The 24,276-nt window shown below is 41.4% G+C and overlaps 1 protein-coding gene across 6 annotated transcripts in view; it reads right to left on the bottom strand.

Annotated features, from left to right (window-relative positions):
* ZFAND3 (zinc finger AN1-type containing 3) overlaps positions 1-24,276 on the bottom strand; it is a 335,462-nt gene that overhangs the window by 21,889 nt on the left and 289,297 nt on the right. For all 6 annotated transcript variants that reach the window (XM_009451183.5, XM_063812421.1, XM_063812423.1 and 3 more), the window contains one exon: positions 15,942-16,109. In XM_009451183.5, coding sequence (XP_009449458.2) covers positions 15,942-16,109 — 168 coding nt within the window. The remainder of the gene's footprint in view (positions 1-15,941; positions 16,110-24,276) is intronic.

The raw sequence follows: 24,276 nt of genomic DNA, 5'->3' as shown, positions 1-24,276 counted from the left end.
AACTGCTGATGGGGTTTATGCAGCGTCAGTTTAGGGGTCTGGACTGGCGCCAGATGGATGGCTTCTAAGATACCTTAATTACTTGGATTATATGTCAAGGAATCGCAAGTTTGTTAGGCAGGAATCAGAGACTAGTGCGGTTACACACAGTAGGTCTGTGACCTCCGAAGAACCCATGTATTTTGTTTTCTATGAGACAGGGTCTCACTCTGTTACCCTGGCTGGAGTGCAGGGACATGATCACAGCTCAATGCAGCCTCAAATTCCTAGGCTCAAGCAATTCCTCTCCCTCAGCCTCTGAGTAGTTAGGACTATGGCATATGCCACCACACTAGGCTTATTTTATTTTTTTGTAGAGACGGGTTTTTGCTACATTGTCCAGGCTGGTCTTGAACTCCTGGCTTCAAGCGATCCTCCCACCTTGGCTCTCAAAGTGTTGGGATTACAGGTGTGAGCCACCGCACCCAGCCCACAGAACCCATCTTATTCATGTCCAAGTACTAATACAAACACAGGTTTTATTTGTGCAAGTACACCCTTCCCCAAAGTTGAGTTATTTAATTAAACTCATAAGCATACCAAATAATTTTAATTCAAGCAAGCAAGGACACTACCCTATCTGACAGCATATATGTCTAGTCTGAATTATTTTCTTCCTCTACCAATAAAAATTGGTGGGGGGGAAACACTCTATCTGGATCTTTTTCGTTTAGCCAAATACTCCACTGGGAAATCCTGAGGCTGCACATGTACCCTGGACCTCAAGAATTTACATGGCTACTGGCCCAGAAATATTCCCACTCAGCTGTGGTTGGGCCTGCTTTCAAACACTGTTCCAAAAGGGCTTTCCCCTAATCATAAGCAGCAGGCTCATGAGGACACCACATTTCTTGGACTTTCAATTTTTTCTTGTACATTACTAGTCACCACTGACTGGGCAGCCACTACAGGCCACATACTCTAACAGGGGCTGTGGGAAGTTACAGAGCATCATGTACTCCTGCCTGCTGAGATTTTTTGAGTCTGGCAAGGAAGGGGACAACAGTGGGAGGAAGGTATGTGTTACACACCCAAAAGGTATAAATCTCTAAGTGAGAGAGAATGGAAGTGACTGGAACCAATATGAAACCTCATTGATGTGGGTACTACTCATTTGCAATTTCCAGTAATTCTCTTTGTTTCTAAATTATCTTGGTGTTTCCTATGAACAAATGAGTCTATAAAATGTACAGGCAGTATGGTCTAACTTGGGGGTACATTAAAATTACTTAAAGAACTGCATTTTTACCTTCTAAAGAAGGACTCTAAAGCGCTGGGCTGAGGCCCACACTTCTTAGAAGTACTCCTTAAGAGGGGAATCACAAACCCAGAAGAAGAAAAGAACCAATATCAGAGTAAAACTAAATGAAACAAAAAAAATCACAAAAGATAAATGAAACAAAAAGCTGTTTTTTTTTGAAAAGATAAATAAAATTCATAGGCCATTAACAAGATTAACTAAGAAGAGAGAAAATCCAAATAAGCTAAATAAGAAATGAAACGGGAGAGATTACAACTGACAACACAGAAATACAGAGGATCAATCAAGGCTACTATGAACACCATTATGCACATAAACTAGAAAAACCTAGACGAGATGGATAAATTCCTGGAAAGATACAACCCTCCTAGCTTACATCAGGAAGAATTAGATACCCTGAACAGACCAATAACAAGCAGTAAGACTGAAATGCTAATTAAAAATATATCAACAAAAAAAGTCCAAGACCAGACGGATTCACAGCAGAATTCTACCAGACATTCAAAGAAGAGTTGGTACTAATCCTATTGACACTATTCCACAAGATAAAGAGGAAATCCTCCCCAAATCATTCTATGAAGCCAGTATCACCCTAATACCAAAACCAGGAAAGAACATAACCAAAAAAGAAAACTACAGACCAATATCCCTGATGAACATAGATGCTAAAATCCTTAACAAAATACTAGCTAACCAAATCCAACAACATATCAAAAAGATAATCCACCATGATCAAATGGGTTTCATACCAAGGATGCAGGGATGATTTAACATACTCAAGTCAATAAATGGGATATACCACATAAACATAATTGAAAACAAAAATCACATGATCGTCTCAGTAGATGCAGAAAAAGCATTCAACAAAATCCAGCGTCACTTTATGATTAAAACTCTTACCAAAATCAGCATACAAGGAATATACCTCAATATAATAAAAGCCATCTATGACAAGCCCGCAGCCAACAAAATACTGAATGGGGAAAAGTTGAAAGCATTCCCTCTGAGAACTGGAACTAGACAAGGATGCCCACTGTCACCACTCCTCTTCAACATAGTACTGGCAGTCCTAGCCAGAGCAATCAGACAAGAGAAAGAAATAAAGGGCATCCAAATCATTAAGGAGGAAGTCAAACTCACTGTTTGCTGATGGATGATATGATCGTTCACCTAGAAAACTCTAAAGACTCCTCTAGAAAGCTCTTAGAACTGATTAAATAAATCGGCAAGTTTCTGGATACAAAATTAATGTACACAAATCAGTAGCTCTCAAATAAAGAACTCAACCCCTTTTACAATAGGTGCAAAAACAAAACAAACAAAAAAAAACCATCAAAATGAAAACTTAGGAATATACCTAACCAAGGAGATGAAAGACCTCTACAAGGAAAACTACAAACATTGCGGAAAGAAATCATAGACAACATAAACAAATGGAAACACATCCCATGCTCATGGATAGGTAGAATCAATATTGTGAAAATGACCATACTGCCAAAAGCAATCTACAAATTCAGTGCAATTCTCATCAAAGTACCACCAACATGCTTCACAGAACTAGAAAAAACAATCCTAAAATTCACATGGAAAAAAAAAAAAGCCCGCATATCCAAAGCAAGTCTAAATAAAAAGAACAAATCTGGAGGCATCACATTATCTGACTTCAAACTAAACTATAAGGCCGTAGTCACCAAAACGGCATAGTAATGGCATAACAAAAGGCACACAGACCAATGGAAAACAACAGAGAACCTACAAATAAACCCGAATACTTAGAGTCAACTGACCTCTGACAAAACAAAAACATAAAGTGGTGAAAGGACACCCTTTTCAACAAACGGTGCTAGGAAAATTGGCTAGCCACATGTAGGAGAATGAAACTGGATCCCCATCTCTCACCTTATACAAAAATCAACTCAAGATGGGTTAAAGACTTAAATCTAAGACCTAAAACTAAAAATTCTAAAAGATAACACTGGAAAAACCCTTCTAGACATTGGCTTAGGCAAGGATTTCATGACCAATAACCGAAAAGCAAATGCAATAAAAACAAAAATAAACTGCTGGGACTTAATTAAACTAAAGAGCTTTTGCACAGCAAAAGGAACAGTCACCATAGTAAACAGACAACCCACAGAGTGGGAGAAAATCTTTATAATCTATACATCTGACAAAGGACTAATATCCAGAATCTACAATGAACTCAAACAAATCAACAAGAAAAAAATCCCATCAAAAAGTGGGCTAAGAACATGAATAGAAAATTCTCAAAAGAAGATATACAAATGGCAAACAAACATATGAAAAAATGCTCAACATCATTAATGATTAGGGAAGGGCAAATCAAAACCACAATGCAATACTACCTTACTCCTGCAAGAATGATCATAATCAAAAAATCAAAACATAATAGATGTTGCTGTGCATGCAGTAAACAGGGAACGCTTTTACACTGCTGGTGGTACAACTACTATGGAAAACAGTGTGGAGGTTCCTTAAAAAACTAAAAGTAAAACTACCATTGATCCGGCAATCCCACTACTGGGTATCTACCCAGAGGAAAAGAAGTCACTATACAAAAAAGATACTTGCACATGGATGTTTATAGTAGCACAATTTGCAATTGCAAAAACGTAGAACCAACCCAAATGCCCATCAATCAATGAGTGCATAAAGAAACTGTGGTGTGTATATATACATATATACATGATGGAATAATACTCAGCCATAAAAGGAATGAATTAATGGCATTTGCAGCAACCTGGATGACACTGGAGACTATTATTCTAAGTGAAGTAACTCAGGAATGGAAAACCAAACATTGTATGTTCTCACTCCTAAGAGGGAGCTAAGCTATGAGGATGCAAAGGGATAGGAATGACACAATGCCTTTGGAGACTCAAGGGGAAAGGGTGGGAAGGGGGTGAGGGATAAAACACTACAAATAAGATGCAGTGTATACTTCTTGGGTGATGGGTGCACCAGAATCTCACAAATTACCACTAAAGAATTTACTCATGTAAACAAACAACATCTGTTCCCCAATAGCCTATGGAAATAAAAATTTTAAAAGAGGGGAATCACAGGAAGAATCTATTAGGGTGACTAAGAGTACCTAGTAGCAGGTATTTGCATACAATGTGCTTAACATAAATTAGTTTTAACTACACATTAAAGGCTTTGGAAAGGACATATCTTTGGTAAAACTTTGTGAGTAATTTATTATTAATCTGAAAGAAAACATTTTTAAAAATCTGATTATTTTGACTAAATACTAACTACTATGTGTGTGCGTGTGTTTGCCATAACTGGCCTTATTTGGTGGTTCTGCTGCAAAGGCTCCACACAGGGTCCCAAGTCCTGGGCAAGGTTTTAGAGGCTGAACTAACAAGAAGAAGTTAAGAGAGTCTGGTGAATTTGGAAGAAAGACCAAGATATGTGGGTACTTCAGAAGAGATAGTCTGGGTTCAATAGAGACTACAGGGCAGGAAGAAGTGACAGGGAGGTACAGTGAGTGTGGCTGAAACCTAAGCTGAAGGAAGGGAGGAGCAGGCACTGCCATGAGGGGTCCCTGGGCAGAAACTCTTCATCAGGCCTTGAAGTTTAGTTCAGGGGCTACATAGAATACCACTATTTAGCACACAGGTGTGATCTGAGGTGAGGGACCACCTTTTCGATCTTGGTTTTCTCATTTATTTAAAAAAAAAAAGAGATGAGACTAAATGATTACTAAGGCTCCTTCTAATTCTGGTGGTACGTGATTCTATTATCTACACACAAATTTTCATGCCTTTAATTCAAACAAAGCATTTCTAAACATCTCTCACTGTGGCTTGCTTTCATCACTTCAAGTGAGTATAGTCCAGGACAGCTATCTGGGTGTCTCTTATGATACTGGTTTAAAAATAAGAGGGCTAAGCTCAGGTTGCAGGCTTTCACCACTCTAGCTAGACACACGCATGACATATGACTATCAACACAGGGAATATGCTTCATCTGCAAACAGAAATGAGTCTATGGGATGGCAAAACTCTTTAGAACACAGCTTTGTTGACCAATTACAGGCTACGTGGTAGCCTACCATGGGTTAAATAATCATCTGTTTTTGGTGAACATATTTGAACATTTCCCATGTTTTCCTAGAATGTATTAATCAACTACAACCTGTGGGGGGCAGCTATGAAAAATCTATAGCTGAATCATACTTAGTGATGAAATGCAATGTTTTCTACCTAAGATCAAGGAAAAGGCAAGGATGACTCTGCTTCTATTCAACATTATGCTGGAGGTGCAATAAGGCAAGAAAAAGAAATAAAAGGCATATAGATTGGAAAGGAGTAAAACTGTATTTGCAGATGACATGATCATGGATGTAGAAAATCCTAAGGAATCGAGAGCTAACAAGTTAAATTTAGCAAGGCTGCAGTATTTAAAAAGTGATATAAAATGATATATTTCTAAGTGGTAGCAAAAAAAAACAATCTAAAAATAAAACTTTTAAATTCCACTCACAGTATCATCACAAACTAAAATATTTAGGAATAAATTTAACAAGCTATGCATTGAAAATATAAAATGTGGCTGAGAAACACCTAAATAGAGAGACATATCATATTGATGAGTTACAATATTAAGATGGCAATTTTGTGAATCTTTTTGTAAACATGGTTAAAATTTTAAAGTGTGAACAGACTCTTCATAAAAGAAGATATATGAGTGACCAAAGAACATATAAAAAATATGTTCAACATCATTGGTCATTAGGGAAATACAAATTAATATACCATAATGAGATACTACTACACAGCCACTAGAATACCTAAAGTTAAAAAGACTGACAATATTAAATGTTGGCGAGAACAGGAAGAAACTGGAACCCTAATGCATTGCTAATGGGAATATAAAATGATATAAGCTTGGAAAAGATCTTGGAAGTTTCTTACAATGTTAAGGACACACTTACCATTTAACCTGGCAACTCCATGCCTATGTATATACCCAAGAGAAATTAAAACACATGTCCACACAAGACTTCTGCATAAATGCAGCTCTATTCATAATGGCCCCAAACTGGCAATAACCCAAGTGTATGTTGACTGGCAAATGGATAAACACATGTGGTATATCCATACAATGAAATAATACTCAGCATTAAAGAGGAATGAACTACTGATATATAGTATGGATGAATTTCAAAAACAACATACTATGTAGGTATGAATCCACTGATATTAAAATTGTAGAAAAGGTGAAACTATAGCAACAGAAAACAGACTTTAAAGTGGTTGGCTGGGGCTAGGGTGGGAGAGAATATGGATCGACTGAAAAGGGGCATGAGGGAACTTTTTGGGATGATGGAAGTATTGTACAACTGAATTTGGTGATGGCTGTACAACTTACACAAATCTACTAAAACTCATTCAACTTCTGAATAAAGATTTTAAAAAGAAATAAATAATGTAATAAGAACTAAAAAATCAAGGTCTGAAACAAGATTAAAGAAATAAAAAAGTAATAAAACTCATTCAACCATAAAATGGGCAAATTTTATGGTACGTAAATTATTTCTCAAAAAGCTGTTTTAAAAACTTTACTAAACAAAGAATTAACTAAAACTATTTACTACTGGAACTAAAATAAAAGACACTAATAATTCACTTCCTTTTATAATAATTTTTCTCCCCATAAAAAAAGGTATTCTAAGCAGGATAACCTATCCAAATACCTTTTGGTAACACTATTATTGTGCTGTTACTGCCACTAATATTAGACTATAGAAGTAGCTGCAAGTATGCTAAAAAGATGGAAATTTATCTCATGCCATGGGATAAGGGTCTTCTGCCATACCTGTCAGTATGGGATGGGTGGGGATGTGACACAGGCTGCAGCGGATGTGCCCTGCACATTCGGTCTTGTAAGAAGAGCTCAGTCTTTGATACTCCTTTGCTTAGGGAGAGGGAGCTCTTCATGTTTCTGACATCTCTCTACAGCCCTGTCAAAGAACATAGGGTAGGCTGGGTCTCTGGGACAGTCCTGCACTAATGGGCTAAATACATGGAGTTCGTGTTCAGTAAAAGGTTTCATTTGTTTTGCTCTAACATCTCAAGTTGCAATTTACAGAGGAGCAGCAGAGGGACTAATCTATCTGGTTTTAGACTGGAACACTTACACATCAAAGATTAAATGGGGAATACAGATAGCATACTTATGTTTAGGTAAAAAGTACAGTGAGAGTGAAGGGAGGAGTATAGCAAAGGAAGAAAATTTTCTCAGAATTTGCCTCAAGATTTCTAGTTACCCTTAGCTCTCACATATATAATAACTCCCATCAAAAGGTTGTGGAACTTTTTTTCCTTTTGGGGGGATGGATGGGACACCTTCTTCTCTTGAGTCACAGGTAACATACATCCCAATTGTTGCTGTCTTAGGAGTACTGGAGAAGCTTTAGTCTTTCATCACCCAGACTCAGCATATAAACAGGAGTTCCTAAAGGCCGGGGTCTTGCTTAACCATGCTCTTGAGAGGTGACAGCATGCTGGCAGCCCTCGCAGCCCTCGCTCACTCTTGGCGCCTCCTCGGCCTCAGCGTCCGCTCTGGCCATGCTCAGGGAGCCCTTCAGCCCGCCACTGCGCTGTGGGGGTCCCTCTCTGGGCTGGTTGAGGCCAGAGCCAGCTCCCTCAGCTTGCAGGGAGGTGTGGAGGGAAAGGCGCGGGCGGGAACCTGGGCTGCGCGCGGCGCTTGTGGGCCAGCTAGAGTTCCAGATGGGCATGGGCTTGGCGGGCCCCGCACTCGGAGCGGCCCGGGGCAGTGAGGGGCTTAGCACCCAGGCCAGTAGCTGCAGAGGGTGCACCAGATCCCCCAGCAGTGCGGCCCACCGGCACTGCGCTCGATTTCTCACCGGGCTTTAGCTGCCTCCCGGCAGGGCAGGGCTCGGGACCTGCAGCCCGCCATGCCTGAGCCTCCCCGCCTGGCCCCCCGCCGTGGGCTCCTGCGCAGCCCTGAGCCTCCCCTAGGAGCGCCGCCCCCTGCTCCATGGTGCCCGGTCCCATCGACTGCCCAAGGGCTGAGGATTGTGGGCGCACGGCGCGGGACTGGCAGGCAGCTCCACCTGCGGCTCCAGTGCGGTATCCACTGGGTGAAGCCAGCTGGGCTCCTGAGTCTAGTGGGGACTTGGAGAACCTTTATGTCTAGCTAAGGGATTGCAAATACACCAGTCAGCACTCTGTGTCTAGTTCAAGGTTTGTAAATACACCAATCAGCACTCTGTATCTAGCTAATCTAGTGGGGATGTGGAGAGCTTTTGTGTCTAGCTCAGGGATTGTAAACGCACCAATCAGCAGCCTGTCAAAACAATTGGCGCCCTGTAAAATGGACCCATCAGCAGGATGTGGGTGGGGGCCAGATAAGAGAATAAAAGCAGGCTGCCCGTGTCAGTAGTGGCAACCTACTCGCGTCCCCTTCCACACTGTGGAAGCTTTGTTCTTTCGCTCTTTGCAATAAATCTTGCTGCTGCTCACTCTTTGGGTCTGCACTGCCTTTATAACCTGTAACACTCACCGCGAAGGTCTGCAGCTTCACTCCTGAAGCCAGCGAGACCAAGAACCCACCAAAAGGAAGAAACTCCGAACATCAGAAGGAACAAACTCGGGACACATCACCTTTAAGAACCGTAACACTCACCGCAAGGGTCCGCAGCTTCATTCTTGAAGTCAGTGAGACCAAGAACCCACCAATTCCGGACACATTTTGGTGACCCAGATGGATACACTCTCTCCCTATAACTCATGGTAGAGCATGGACTCTCCACACAATGGCAATAATGATAACATTTCACCAGTCAAATCAGTTTTGGTCATAATAAAAGATCTCAGGTGTTTCTCTGCATAACAGGGTTTTCTGGTGGATCTAGGCTAGAACACTGTGAACAGAATAAGGCTTTTTATAAGAACATACTGCCTCACTTTCCTTTAGAGACATAAGACAGAATGCCAAATGTTCCTGACAGGTTTACACTTGAATAAGAATTAAAATTAAGACACAGACACGTGGGCTGATTTCTGATGCTGGTGAAATGGATCAGCCTGGTAATGCATGTCCCCAACATGTGTCCTAATCACTGCAGCTCCTTGCCCCACTCTAGACCTTACGGATATCACTGTTTGTTCATTGTGTAGCCCCCTGCAATGGCAGCAACAGTTGTGACACATGCATATTCCTTTTGACTCAATCAGTTCACATTCTCTCTAGATCATTCCCTTGAAAAGATTCAACAACCTCCATGGCTTTCCAACATGTTTCATGTTTCTAAAAGTCAGATTAGATCATGTTGACTGTATTCAAAACTATTGATGGCTTCTCACTATAAACGAACATCCAAACTCCTCAGCCTGGAATCTGGAATCCTTTTCCTCCCTTTCTAACAGTCTGTCCTCATTTGACTCCAAGACTTCATCCAGCTGAACAGAGTTCATCTCCTAAATACCAGCTTTGCCCAAGCATCCCCTCATTTCCCATATCTGAGTCCCAATCTTCCTTTAAAGCCCCAATTGTAAAAGCCTGTCCAGAACCTTGAGTTGCAATTAATCTCTCCCTCTCCATATCACTATAACATAGGCTTATACCTTATACTTATACCTTGATAAATGCTTATGGTAGGCTGTTCCAGTTATTTTATGTATGTCTGCCTTCCTCTTGGGCCCAGCAAATACCTACTTGAGTGCACATTAAAATCACTTTGGGGATCCTTGGAGAAGTGGCTGATTCCAGGATTGGGGAAATTTAGGGACACATGCTGTTACGCCAAAGAATAAGGGAATGCTCCCAAATCCTCCCCCCACCACTGAAGAAAGATGGGAAGTATGCCACAAGAGCACAGGAGCCAGCAGAAAATAACTTCCACTGGCTAAATCCAGGACAATTTGAGCACCAAAATAATTAAGTTCAGTCGGTTGTCCATATCCATGGGTTCCGCACTCAACGACCACAGATCAAAAATGTAGTTAGGCCTATGATGGTTGTGTCTGCACTGACACAGGTTTTTTCTTTTTGTCATTATTCCCTAAACAACACAGCATGTAACAATTTACATAGCATTCACATTGTATTAGGTATTCTAGGTAATCTAGAGATGACAAAGTATATGAGAGGATGTACGTAGGTTATGTGCAATGCTACACCATTTTATATCAGGGACTTAGGCATCCTTGAATTTGGTATCCATGGGAGGCTCTGGAGCCGATTCCCCGCAGATACCAGGGGACAACTGTACCATAACAAATCATAAACCATTAAAAAAGATAAGAGCCCATGAGTCCATGCCAGTAACAGATAAATAAATGGGGGAGAGGAGGTGGCTTCACTTATAGAAGAATGCTGAGTGCCAAATAGTAAATGCTGAGGGAGTGCTAGAGTTAGTAAATCATCATTTTGCAACCCTCCTAGCAGAGACTGGCTTAGGCAAGAATCATCAATGGGTGATGAATCTAGGGAAAATTTTTCACGAGGAGCAGAGCATTTACTTGGTCTTAAAGTGTTTTCCCACAGATTGGTTTATAGGTGCAAGGGGAAAAATAGTAACTACATAGTGGAGAAACCAGGGAATGCCCTGACTAGGTGGGTATATCAAAATTAACATCAACAATGAGGGCTGATGGACATCTGTGCCTCCCATAAAACCCTGAGAAGGATGCGTGATTATTTATGTAGTAGTCTGGGTGAGAATTCGTAGCCTGAATCTAATTATGAAGAAATATCAGAATAAGGAGTGTTCTATTAAAACCCCAAATAAAGAGTGTTCTACTAAAAAATAGGTGAGGGGAGGGATAGAGGGTTGTATTCTTTAAAAACATCAATATCATAAAAAAACAGAAAGGCTGTGAAAACATTCCATGGGAACTTGTTCTACCAAATCAGAACCTCTGGGTGTGGGTCCCAACAATCTGTTTTTAACATGCCCTCCAGGTAAATTGTGATGCTCCCTCAAGTTTTGGTTCTTGTTTTTTGTTGTTTGTTTTTTAGTTTTTAAGAGACATGGTCTTTCTCTGTTGCCCATGCTGCAATGCAGTGGTGTGACCAAGACTCACTGCAGCCTCGAACTCCTGGGCTGAAAGCCATCCTCCCACCTTGGCCTCCCAAGTAGCTGGGACCACAGGGTTGCACCATCTTGCCTGGCAATAATTTTTCATAGAGACAGGGTCTTACTATGTTGCCTATCTCTACAAAAAATAGAGACAGGCAACAAGCTGGTTTTGAACTCCTGGCCTCAAGGGATTCCCCCACCTTGGCCTCCTAAAGTGTTGGGATTACAGGCATGAGCCACCACACCAGGCCCCTACTCAAGCTTGAAACCACAGATTTAGACTGTAAGCTCTTAGATTCTGTATTTCTAGCTCCTATATTCCCCACAAAACCTAAGAAAATGCTTTCTGCATATTCAGATTTCAGTAAATGCTTGATGAATTTGGTTTGACAGTGAATGATAAGGCAGCAATGACCACTGAGGCACTTGGAGATGATCAACTACTCCAGAGGCCCCAGCTAACACATCACTTCAGGTTTCTAAAGTGAAGAGAAAACTTATTTTGAAAACAATAAAGGATGTCAGATTACTCAGGAGGTTAATAAAAGCACTACTGTTCCCAAAGGGAGCATATCCACTTAAGTTTGTTAATGCACCATCAATTGAAAATATGTTAAAACTTACACTCTTCAACTGGTATTTAAAAATTAGTTCTGCAGTTCTAGCAAGCATTGCACAGTGATTAAGAAGCCAAGAAGGCCGGGCGTGGTGGATCATGCCTGTAATCCTAACACTTTGGGAGGCCGAGGCAGGTGGACTGCCTGAGCTCAGGAGTTCAAGACCAGCCTGGGCAACATGATGAATCTCTGTCTGTACTAAAATACAAAAAATTAGCCAGGCGTGGAGGTGTGCACCTGTAGTCCCAGCTACTAGGGAGGCTGAGGCAGGAGAATTGCTTGAACCTGGGAGGCAGAGGTTGCAGTGAGCTGAGATCGTGCCACTGCACTCCAGCCTGGGCGACTCCGTCTCCACAAAAAAAAAAAAGGAAGCCAAGCTACGTGTATCAATCAAGATCTGCTCAGAGAAGACGGCATTCTTGTGGCTGTGACGTGGCCCAGATTTGATGAAGATGGCCAGATTGCAGAAGAACATCCTCTAGGTGTCAATGCAGGAGACAAGACTCCTGCAATGACAATGACCTGATCAATTTGCCTACTGAGTAGAAAATGAAACAAATAGATCCATTTTCAGGCAACTGTTTTCTATCTTGAGAAGTTAAACTATTGAAGATGCTCTAAGATGCAGGATATAATCCCAGCCTCGCAACCACATGCCTTTTCTAATTGGCACCCTGAAAGATTTCACAGGAAAAGGGTGTTACTTTGGTATTGTTGATTTAAAGGTTATCTAGTCACAGGGAGGCAGAGGAGAATTCCTCTTCAAAATTCCTCCTTATTGAAAGCCCATGAAGTGTCTTGGCAATTAACAATTCCTATCACCTCTAGCTGTTCCCTATGTAAGAAGGCTCAGAACTCGCCTTACAAATTGCTCTTTTGAAGATCAAAGGGAAGCTGAATGTGTCTGTGTGTGCTCTCGATGAGACTGTAATTTAATGGAATTTTTAGAGAAGGCCTCACTGGCAGTGTTTGGATGACAGCCCTGGGGCGGAGGATTCAGGGGAGCTTGGCCATTCTTCCCTTTGGAGCGTCTTCCCTGCCTTTAATTGGCACCTCATTAGAAATTAATGAAAATGACATCCTCTGTTCTTCCTGCTCTAGGCATCGAATGCTACAAAAAGGCCCATCACAATTCATAACACATTCAATTTATATAGCAATGGCTCTTAAGCATTATTTATGAGATGTGAATTTCTTGTCAGCAGTTAATAACCTGTACAGAATGGAAGGCAAATGGAAGAAAAGATTGCGAATATATATTTAAAAAAAGATTTTCTGCAGGGAAGAAGTGTTCTGTTTGAGCTCAAACTACCTTCCTGAGTCTTCACTTTCAGTAGTAAATTACTGTGTTATCCCCCCTCTAAAACCTTTCAGGGCAGTTAAACATCTCTCCAACATCCATGCATCCTCAAGGAAATAACAGTACAACTCACCCTTTCCTAGAGAGATCCAAGCAGGCAGGAGGAACACAAGAGCTCTTTGTCAAAAACAGTCCCAGACTTTTTTATGGCATGTTCCCATTGTTGTCCTTCATCTTTTGAAGGGTGACAGTTGACTCAGTCATTTTTCTGGGCACATAAGTGTAACGCTCTCAGTGGGTCAAACTGAATGCCCAGCTGACTCTAGGAAAGTTACATCCTGTTGAGACTGCAGAAAGCTCAGGGCTTTCTTCTCCAACAGAAAAAGTCAAATCTCCCTAAAAGCAGACTTTCGGAATTGGGCACAAGCCAAGAGACTACATGTTAGAACATTTAAAAAGGATGCATACTGAAGCAAACCCAATATGCATTTAGCAATCCAGCCTCCTGCCCACAAAGGTTAAGAGCATGGCAGAGTAATCTATATTTACCAGAGATTAGACAAGTTGGCTTTACTTGAGTGAATGTGAAGTCATCTAACATGTATTACTGTTTTTTTTTTCTTTTTTTTCAGGTGGATGCTAAGACCTTAGGAAATTAGGTAGTTTGCGTCAAAGCTGAAGGGTAAACTGGGAGACCTGGTTACATCTTCAGATCTCAGTGCTAAATTGTGAAATCTCCTGTTTGCCTGACAAGAAGAAGAAGCATTAGCCACTGCCGGGGACAAGACAGCATACTTGATAGACCAATTGCTTGATCCGCTATGGCAAATCCTGTGTAATACCCAGGATTCAGTTACTTTCAAGGAAGAAACAAGAACAGAAGGTTCAGGAAAGTCCCACAATTCTAACTGAGGAACAATCAAAAGCCTACGTTACAAAAGCAACAGCTAAAATGACCAGGTAGGCTCACAACACTGGTAACAGACTGAACTGCTCAAATTCCCTGAGAGTTCACATGAAGACCAAAGCAAGAATCTGCAGATCACAAAAGATGAGACAGCCTCTTCAGAGTGGAGCGAAGCTGGTTAGCCAGCAGAGCCCAGAGTTTCCTCAGCCATCCACAGTGTCCCTGCCCTACATCACCAAGAATTTAAAATTGCCTGGCAGGGTTGATCGAAATAGCCTAAGAATAAGGTTTTGAACTTACCTGGGCCATACTGCGTGCATGAACACACGGACATCTGAAAACTGCTGTCAGCCTCTATTCCCACCACCTATCCTAACCCTCTTTACGGTTTCCCAAAAATGCTTAGCACTATAACCAAAATGCCCTAAAAACCTTATCTGGTAACATTTAGACTCCCCATGCTGGTTCCGGTTTCTGCAGTTGAATATGCACTTCTAATCTCGTGGAGTACCACATACACCAGAATGTGTAACAAACAGGTATCTGGTCAAAACAGGAATAGGAGTTCCAATGTAGTTTCTATGAAAAGCTAATAACCTCTCTCTTCCTTCCCATTTCCAATAGTGCAGATAATTGAGGAACCGTAGCAGCAAAGGCTGCCGCTTCAGAAGATAGTAAACTTCCAGTGACCATTACTTTATAACTGCTGAGTGAACTATTTAGTCCTGACTGTCAGCAATAGTACTTGTAGGATATCTTCGGCTGTCCCAGAAGTGAAAGGGGGCTTCTAAAGCTGACTTCTCAGAAAGAAAGAAATAGGAATCTCAGAGGCTACAGACAGGTCTCAAAGTCAGCCTGATGACAGCTGAACTGGTCCTCAAACAATTTTATAATATTAGGTTTTAAAACCAGGAAATAAAAACAAGTACAGGAAACTGTAAATCAGCCTAAAATAATGCTGCTACACAATTTCGTTCCTATGTGTCATGATACATGTGGTCAAGAAGAGAGAAAGGGTTGACTTAAGTTTCATTCCACTGTGGGTAGGCATCCCTGTGCAGCAATTCTAAAAGGTATTACACTACAGAATACAGAAGGAAAGGTGACTGTAAAGCTATTTCAGACTGGGTATATGGTGGCTCATGCCTGTAATCCCAGCACTTTGTGAGGCAGAGGCAGGAGGATGGATTCAGCCCAGAAAAAAAAAAAAAAAGGCTATTTCAAGGTATTAACTGACTAGATGAACTAAGGTTCAAAGGAAATTTTCTAATCAAAGCTTAATTTAACAGGGATATGGAGAAAAAAAGCTTCCAAAAATCTTCCATTTATCATAAATAGTAAGAAGCTCATTCAAAATTAACTTAATATCTGAATTTTATGGTACATACTCCAGAATTTTGCTTGTTTGGTAAACTTCTGAAGTCGTGAGAAGAAACCAGAGTAGTAAGTGGTGGGGGGAAGTTGAAAGCACTAAGCAGTGAGATGTAGCTCTAAGGAGATATGCATTAAGAACAGGGGGATGTTTTTGTCTTTTTTGCATGTGTGAGAATAAAGGGTGTTTAGAGGCAAACATACTATGCTCCTGATTTCTCAAGCCCCAAACCTATATCGCATGCACTACTGTAGCAAACTTACAGTACTCAGAAGAAGAACGAAAGACTTCAGCCACTTAAATTTCCAAAGCTGGGCCAAGGTGTTAAGGATATAGTCTCCATCACACCACTGGGGGAGATGCTTACCGCAGCGACACGATCCCAATTCCTGCTGCACCAGCTCCAGTTTGGTTTGGCACTGGAAGCACCGACGTCGACTCTTCTGTTTAGATCGACTGGTTTCCTCGGACCGTTCCGTATTCTCAAGAAGTCGTGGCCGTTTTACTGGTGAAGCCTCATTCTCAGACTGTGAATCTGACCAAAACAACATATTTGGGGATCAGGATTAGTGCCTGGCCTGGCAAGCACAGTTGATTAATGTATTTCCAGGCATTCTCCTGACCAGGCTACTGCCCTTGTCCAGGAATCAGACAGGTGAGAGCCAGTTCTGACTTGCTTGGTTTATACTGCACAAACTATGACAAACGTGTACCTTTAGTGCTGACTTCTAACAAGCTAGGCCTGAGCTGGAGAGGAGGGTGTGGGTGGCTCAACAAAAACCAGTTCTATGTTGTTGTTTTTAAAAAGAGCTGAGATTCTATGAGGAGACCATTCCAGCTAGAAATGGGGTCCTGTCTTCGTATTCCCTTGCTGGGACCTAGATGCTTACTGCCTGTATCGGTTAGATATCTTTTCTTGGGCATTTGCTTGTCCTCAAGTAGACCGTAATTCTTTAGAGATGGGACTATGTCTAACGTATCTCTGTATCACTATGCTTTCACAATTCCATTCCCAAAGCCAGCGTTTGATGAGTGATCTGTAATCTTTTATAGTAAAATTACTCACGTTTCTGCTCTTAAAGACACAAAAGTCAGGTTCTAATACTGACAATTAGTTCAATTTGATTCAGAATGAAGGGGTACCTCTGCTGGTGCACATGCAAGCTGCCCTATGAACTCCACCATGGGGTGGTGCAGCAGCAGCAGCACCAGGCACCCCACCTTGAGGTGGAGCCAAAATGGCAGGTGGAGGGGGGTGTACTCTGTGAAAACTGTGTCTTGCACAACTTCAAAAAAGTAATTAAGATGCAACAAAGCTCTTATCACAGACAAGGCTGTAAACGACTCTTGCCTTCAATAAACTGGGCAGCTCTTTGGGGCTCTGTATTCCTGAAACAGCTGCTTGCATACCCATGATGTACCTCTTACCAAGTTCCAAATTGTTTGTGCTAAATTACTTCCAGAAGGGAGTCTCCTAAACAGTCTTCCTCAAAATAATCCAGATGCCACACCTCTTACCCCTCTGTCACCCCCACCTTGGTCTAAGCCATTACCAACTCATCAAGCCTACTACAAGAGCCTCTTCACTGGTCTCTCTGCTCATCCCCTTGTCTCTACAGTCTATTCTCCACATAGCAGACAAGTGACTCTGTTAAAAATCAAGTTAGAATCATGTTACTTCCCTGCTCAAAACCCTCTAATAGCTCCCCTTGTCAGAGTGAAAGTCCAGATACTTAGACTCTCAAATACCCTGCATGACTTGCCCCACGCTCAGCTCCTGCTGCTTTCCTTCCTTTGCTTATCTACACTAGCCTCCTTATTGTCTCCTACCTGTGGTACTTTGTACCTTCTATTCCCTCTGTCTGAAACACTCTTCACCCAGATCTACATGGGATCTTATCTCTTTTATCACCCAGGCCCCTGATGGTGATGATGGTAGTTTGCTCACAGTCCCCCAGCCCTGCTGCACTGTACTGGCATATGGAGGCCCTGCATCATTCCCTTTTATATCTTTGCTCCAACGTCACATTTTCTTTTAAATTTTATTTTGCAAAGTCACATTTTCATTGAAGGCTTCTTCCCTGATCATCACTTCAAGATCACTGAATCCCTATTCTTAGCACTTCCCCTCGTCTGTTTCCCTTTTATTCCTCCACAGCACTTATCTTTAACATTATGCCCTAAAAGAAAGCAAACTCCAAGAGGGCAGGAAATTTCACCTGCTTTGTTCACTGATGTTCCCTCCATGCCTATGGCTCAATAAATATTTCTTGAATGAATGAATTTGTCTCCTAGGCAGTCCTAATGTTCTACTTAAAGTGGCTCTAGTGAGAAGCCAGAGCCTATAGGATGTATTTTAGTGAAGGCTGTCTGTATGCCCTTTCCTAGCCTCCCTGTGTGTGAGGAAGATGCTGCACTTCACCCAAGATTGTCCAGTGGACCCCGATGGTGATGCTGGTAGTTTGCTCATAGTCCCCCAGCCCTGATGTGCTGTACTGGCATATGGAGGCCCTGCACCATTCTTAGCAACTACAGACTTCATTTTTCATCTCATTTAATTCTTCCAGTCCTACATGACATTTTGCCCCAATACAAACCAACTAAATAAGGACTCTGATGAAAACAATTGAAGGCAAGTTCAGCCTATTTCCCAGCTCTGCTGAGCAAAGCTGTCCAGGCCCAGTCAGTGTGGTGAGTAAGGTGGCTACAGATAGGGCAGGCGCTCTCCCTTCTTCTACAAGAGCAACAAGCAACAATTTAAATATAAATCATTACAAAGCAGTCAGCTGAAAGAAATTCACCTTGTATGAGCCACACTGCTCTCTGCAGGCGGGGTCCTTTTACACAAACCAGCAATGGCTCTATTTGTATCAATAACCCTATTTAGAATTTTTTTTTTGTAACAAGAAAATTCTAGAGTAAAAACTGTAACAAAAAATTTTTTTCTGAGACAAAGTCCTAAATTCAAAGCATCCTTTAAGGAAATTACTCCCACTGGGAGGCAGGTGTCAGCACAAGATGGGGAGGCAGCTGAGGCCTTTTCATTATTACTATGATTAAAATCTGGAGGGCCTTGGCACAATGCCAGCACACCTCTAATCTAACACAGAACTGCTCAGACCCTGAGCCCCTTTCTTTCACACCTCTGTGTCTGAAAATGCAGAGTTCACATTTAGAGCTCTTTCTACATGAATCTATCCCAAACTGTCAAACATGCTGTCCATCTGCAAAGCACCCATTTCTAAAACAAACCTTTCCTGCAAGGAGAAGACAATTTAATTTCACTGTGTCAATGAAGCCGGGGGAAAAAATAAAGACAAAAAGAATTTCAGTGTGGCAATATTATCCATAAGGTAACTATGTCCAAATAAGTAAGGGAGTTAGATATGTGAAGAAAAATTTGTTAAATGTATGAGTCCTATGGCTGAGAAATAGAATTCATATTTACATAATCACAATCATTAGTCATCACCAAACAACCCACTTTGATGGGACCCCCCAACCCCTGCCCTGCAAAGTTAGGAGGCCTGTGCAGTCTTGACCTCTTTTTCTCTTAATTCCCCATCTTATCTGACCAATGGGCATTCAATAGCAACACTAAGGAATGTCTACATGATCCCATGCTGAGATTTTCCTTGATCTATTCCACATTAATATAAAGACCACTGAGTTATTTGTTCTGGTAGGCAGTAGGCATGGAATATTCTGGAACAATGAATCCTAAAGGAGGTTTCTGATGCTGCCACGGCTTCTGGTATGATATACTGATCATCCTAAAAGAACACCATTAAGCCCTACTCGGTCCTCTGACAATCAATGTCCCAGCATCCGTACAAGTCTATGACCAAAGGCATCCATGTACAGAAAGTCTGGGCCCCAGGAAGCAATGCTAGATGATTCTAAAGCAAGGCAGAAGAAATGTCTAACAGAATGTGTTATGTTTTAGAATCAAAGAACTATTCCAGATAGCAAGAGATCCACACCTTTGAAGCTCTGGAATATGCCCACTTACCCTTCCCTAGATGAAGATCTGTTAGATGCTCTCTAATGCTCCCTGCCACCAAGAGCGAGGGTAAATAAGCTTCCAAAACTGCTCACTATCCTCCACAAGCTACTGCCCAAGAAGGTGACTGTGTATGTGTAATTTCTTCGAGAAGCAAACCATTCTCCGGCATTTTCTCACAAGTCAACTTAGTGTTTTAATGAGAAGCTAATGAAATAAATAGTAATCTATAGAATCATCCTCACTTGCATAAGAAATTTACATTTCCTCTGCTAATTAGTTAATGAAACCTTTGTGCCACAGGGCGAGTTGCTTAAATAAGAGAAACAGATGTCCAGGGCAGGGGTTCTAACGACATGATAATGAATTAAATAATTCAACTATTCATTTGTAAGTTTTATGTCAATTAGAAAAAGACTACCAGGAAAAAAAAAATCCAAACATGGTTGACATTAAAGCAACCATCTACTACCCATATTTGAATAAATTAACCTGTAATGATTTACTTTTACTCACAAATATCATTCCCTGTTACCGTGAAGCATTGCCAATTTCCTGAAAACACCTAACAGTCTACTTGCATACTCTGAACTTGGGCAGTAACAGTTAAATGTGGAGAGAGAGGTGACAAGAAATAACTCTTACATGCAGCTTTAACTGTCAGAAGCAGCGAGTCCTTGCAAGGAGCATGCTCATTAGTAGCAGGAGGAACTCCCGTGCCAAGCTGGAAACCATTCCCACCCCAGGAGTTAACAGTGACTTCTAATTAAGGTCCTTCATAAAGGGCCAACAAAGCAGATTCTTTTTTTCCAGTATGCTTTTACTTGAGAACATAATCTAGTGTAGTAGATATACCCACACAGAGCTGCCGCTCCCCCATTCCAGGTTCACAATTCTTGGTACTCACCAGACTCCTGCTTTCTCTGCCAATGTTTAATAGAATGAGAAAGATATCACATCAGATCTAGTCAAAGGAAAGTCTGATCAAGAATCATAATGTGATTAAATAAGGAAGGAAAATCTTAAGAAGAAGGATTTTGCCTATTTAGCTTTCTTGGTTTGAAAGTAACTGCTGCTTAATTTTCGACAGAGAGACAAGTACTGCACAGTCCGTCTCTCGGTATCCAAGGGAGATTGGTTCCAGGACCCCCCGAGGATACCAAATTCCATAGATGCTCAAGTCCCTTATATAAAAGGGCAAAGTATTTGCATATAAGCTACATACATCCTCCCGTATACAGCTGACCCTTGAACAACATGGGGTTTGGGGTGCTGACCCCTGTTACAGCTGAAAATTTTCATATAACTTCTGACTCCCTCAAAATTTAGCTAGTAATAGCCTCCTGCTGACCAGAAGTCTCACTGATAACACACAGACAATTAACACATATTTTGCATGTTTTATGTATTACATACTGTATTTTTACAATAAAGTAAGCTACAGGAAAAAAAAATTAAGAAAACCATATGGAAGAGAAAACACAATTTCTCTTCCTTAAGTGAAAGTGGATCATCAAAGTCTTCATCGTTGTTGTCTTCACGCTGACTAGCTGAGGAGGAGACGAAGGAGGAGTGGGGGGCTGGTCTTGCAGTTTCTGGGATGGCAGAGGCAGAAGGAAATCTGTGCATAGTGGACCTGCACAGTTGAAACCCATGTTGTTCAAGCATCAACTGTACTTTAATCTTCTCTAGATTACTTATAATCCCTAATACAATATAAACACTATGTAAATAGTTGTTATACTGTATTATTTAGGGAATAATGACAAAAAAACTACATGTTCAGTACGACACAATCGTCCATTTTTTCCCAAATATTTTCAGTCTATGGTTGGTTGAATCCACAGATGTGGAACCCATGGATATGGTGGGCTTGTTGTACAGTAATTTTAAAGACATGGAATCTTCTGAAGAGAGGAATTCTTCTAATTGTACTTTCCTAGCCAATCTCAGAAAGTAGTGTTAAGACTTTCAATTTAAGAACACAGTTTAACTGGAAAGCTTAACTGGAGACAACAAACAGAGCTACTTCTTTTGAAATTCTGTTTTGTCTCTGGCAGAAATTCACATTTGTTCCTTACTGTCATTCTTGTCTTTATTACTCATGTTCCCGCCTGAAAATTTCCAAATAAATTGTGTCATGCCTGTCAAAGCTGAATCTCAATCTCTTTTAATCTCCTGTCACCCTGCAGCTGGCAGCCTGCACACACCCCGTGCACTAACCATGGCTGTGGCTTCCTGACATCTCAGGCAGACAGGCTTTTAGGCCTCTGTACAAGCCAACACTCACAATACAGAATAGGAGAGTGGGAGAAGCAATGTGGCAACAAAGAGAAGAAAGCCTTCTGCTATTCCCTTCACCCACACTGTCCCTTACTTCTACGAAAGATGAATCTGTTTAATCTCAGGCTCTATGACAGCTTTTGAGATACTCAATCAGTTTTTTTAGAACCTATCAGTCTCTTGACAGATTGACATTTATGATCCCAACAGCCTGTGCAAACATCAGTAAGAGCAATAATTAACGAACCCTCACACATCACTGCTGTTTCTCCTTCGACCATTTAAAAGGAGCTTTTAGCTGGTAAAACCTTTGTCCACGAAAAATACCACACTCTCACTGGAAAAACTGATAAAAGAGGCTTGAAAAAAACCTGCTTTACAGGTACTTTCTGTGTTTCTCCTCATGCTTTGCTTTCGGGGTATATGCTGGGATTAGATTCATCTTCTCCTGACATTTTACTCTGTGTGCCATGAAAGACTTTAAGAGAGAAAACACCTTGCTACCCATTAAAAAAAAATTCCCACCTCATTTGACTGAAATTTTCCCTTCCTTTCTTAATGTTCCCAATGACCCTAAAATAATTTTGGAGTAACACATCTGTTGAAAAGCCATTGTGTGGACAGAGAACAAGGTTCAAGAGGCTGATTATTAAAATTTTGTGGAGAATGCCATCATCTTCATTTGATATGGAGACGAATCTAGCTTGAAATACTCCTAGGATGCCATGTCCTAGATCATAAACATTTAAAAAGTCAGTTGTTCACAAACTGCCAGGCAGTATAATTCCTAAGCATTAGTCTCCCTCTCCTCCTGGGAACACAAGATTGGGAAATCTGGAATGGCTGATCAGGAAGGCTGACCATCTTGGGAGTGCACCTGAGCTTTGAGGTCTTTGTCCTTAGTATGCTCAAAAAACATATGGCATCAGAAATCTTCTTGGGGCCAACTCTTAATCATCTACCAATCAGATTTTGGTCCTCCGGATAGCAACGCAGAAGCTGCTTCTGTGGAGACATTTTTGACTAGAAGACAGTTTAAAGAGCCGCAGAACACACAGAAGTCAGGAGTCATAATAAAATTATCATATGCCCTTCAGGAGATGAGTACCCAAAACCCCAAAGGTATGTTTTAAAGACTGAGATTAGGTTTTTCACTTCCTCACAGCCCATCTTCCCTTCCCATTTCTGGTGCACAGGAACTTGGAAGCTGATTTTGGCGGTAACACCATGATACCAGAAACAAGTGACTATGAATTCATCAAAAGATCAATCAGGAGAAGCTAATGGGCCATGGGGGAACAGTTCTCCATCAAATAGAACAATCTTAAATGAAAGTCATGGCAGGCTGGGCGCAGTGACTCACGCCTGTAATCCCAGCACTTTGGGAGGCTGAGGCGGGCAGATCACGAAGTCAAGGGATTGAGACCATCCTGGCCAACCAACATGGTGAAACCCTGTCTCTACTAAAAATACAAAAACCAGCTGGTAGTGGCGCACACCTGTAGTTCTGGCTACTCAGGAGGTTGAGGCAAGAGAATCGCTTGAACGCAGGAGGTGGAGGTTGCAGTGAGCCAAGATCGCGCCATTGCACTCCAGCCTCGGCGACAGAGCAAGACTCTGTCTCAAGAAAAAAAAAAAAAAAAAAAAAGTCATGGCAGCAAGTCCAACAGTTTTAGAGGGCAAGGTTTTCCCTCTAACTCTTCTTTCTAATCTGTATGCCTTCCATTTTTTTTTTGCTTGCCTGTGCTGGCTAGTCCTTCTGGTATGATGCTGAATACCAGTGTTGAGAGAGGACACCCTTGGTTTGTTGCCAGCCATAGGAAAAATGCATTTAGTCTTTACCCAACTTTTTATTTTAAAAATTTCAATAAATTTAAAAATTTCAAACATATAGAAAAGTTTAATGAATAATACACTAAGCGCCTGTGTACACTCCATTCAGATTCAACAATTAATGTTTTATCACATTCCTTTAACTCGACTATAATGGTTAATACTAAGTATCAACTTGATTGGACTAAGGGATGCCTAGATGGCTGATAAAGTATTGTTTCTGCATGTGTCTGGGTGTGTCTGCCAGAGGAAACTGACGTTTAAGTTGGTGGAATGGGAGAGGAAGATCCACCCTCAATGTGGGTAGGCACCATCCAATCAGATGCCAGGATGGCCAGAACACAGCAGGAGGAAGAAGGTGGGATAAGTCTGTTTGCTGGTCTTCTGGTCCACTTTCTTCTTTCTGTGCCAGATGCTTGCTTCTGCTCCTCCTGCCCTTGGACATCAGACTCCAGATTCTTCGGCCTTTAGACTCTGGAGGTGCACCAGTGGCTTCCCAGGGACTCGAGCTCGGCTGCAGGCTAAAGGGTGTACTGTCAGCTTCCTTTGTTTGGGGACTTTTGGACTTGGACTGAGCCACTAT

This window comes from Pan troglodytes, chromosome 5, assembly GCF_028858775.2.
Source record: "Pan troglodytes isolate AG18354 chromosome 5, NHGRI_mPanTro3-v2.0_pri, whole genome shotgun sequence".
Taxonomy (NCBI): Eukaryota; Metazoa; Chordata; class Mammalia; order Primates; family Hominidae; genus Pan; species Pan troglodytes.
Note: the sequence above shows the minus strand (reverse complement) of the source record. Positions and strands in the feature narration are given on the sequence as shown.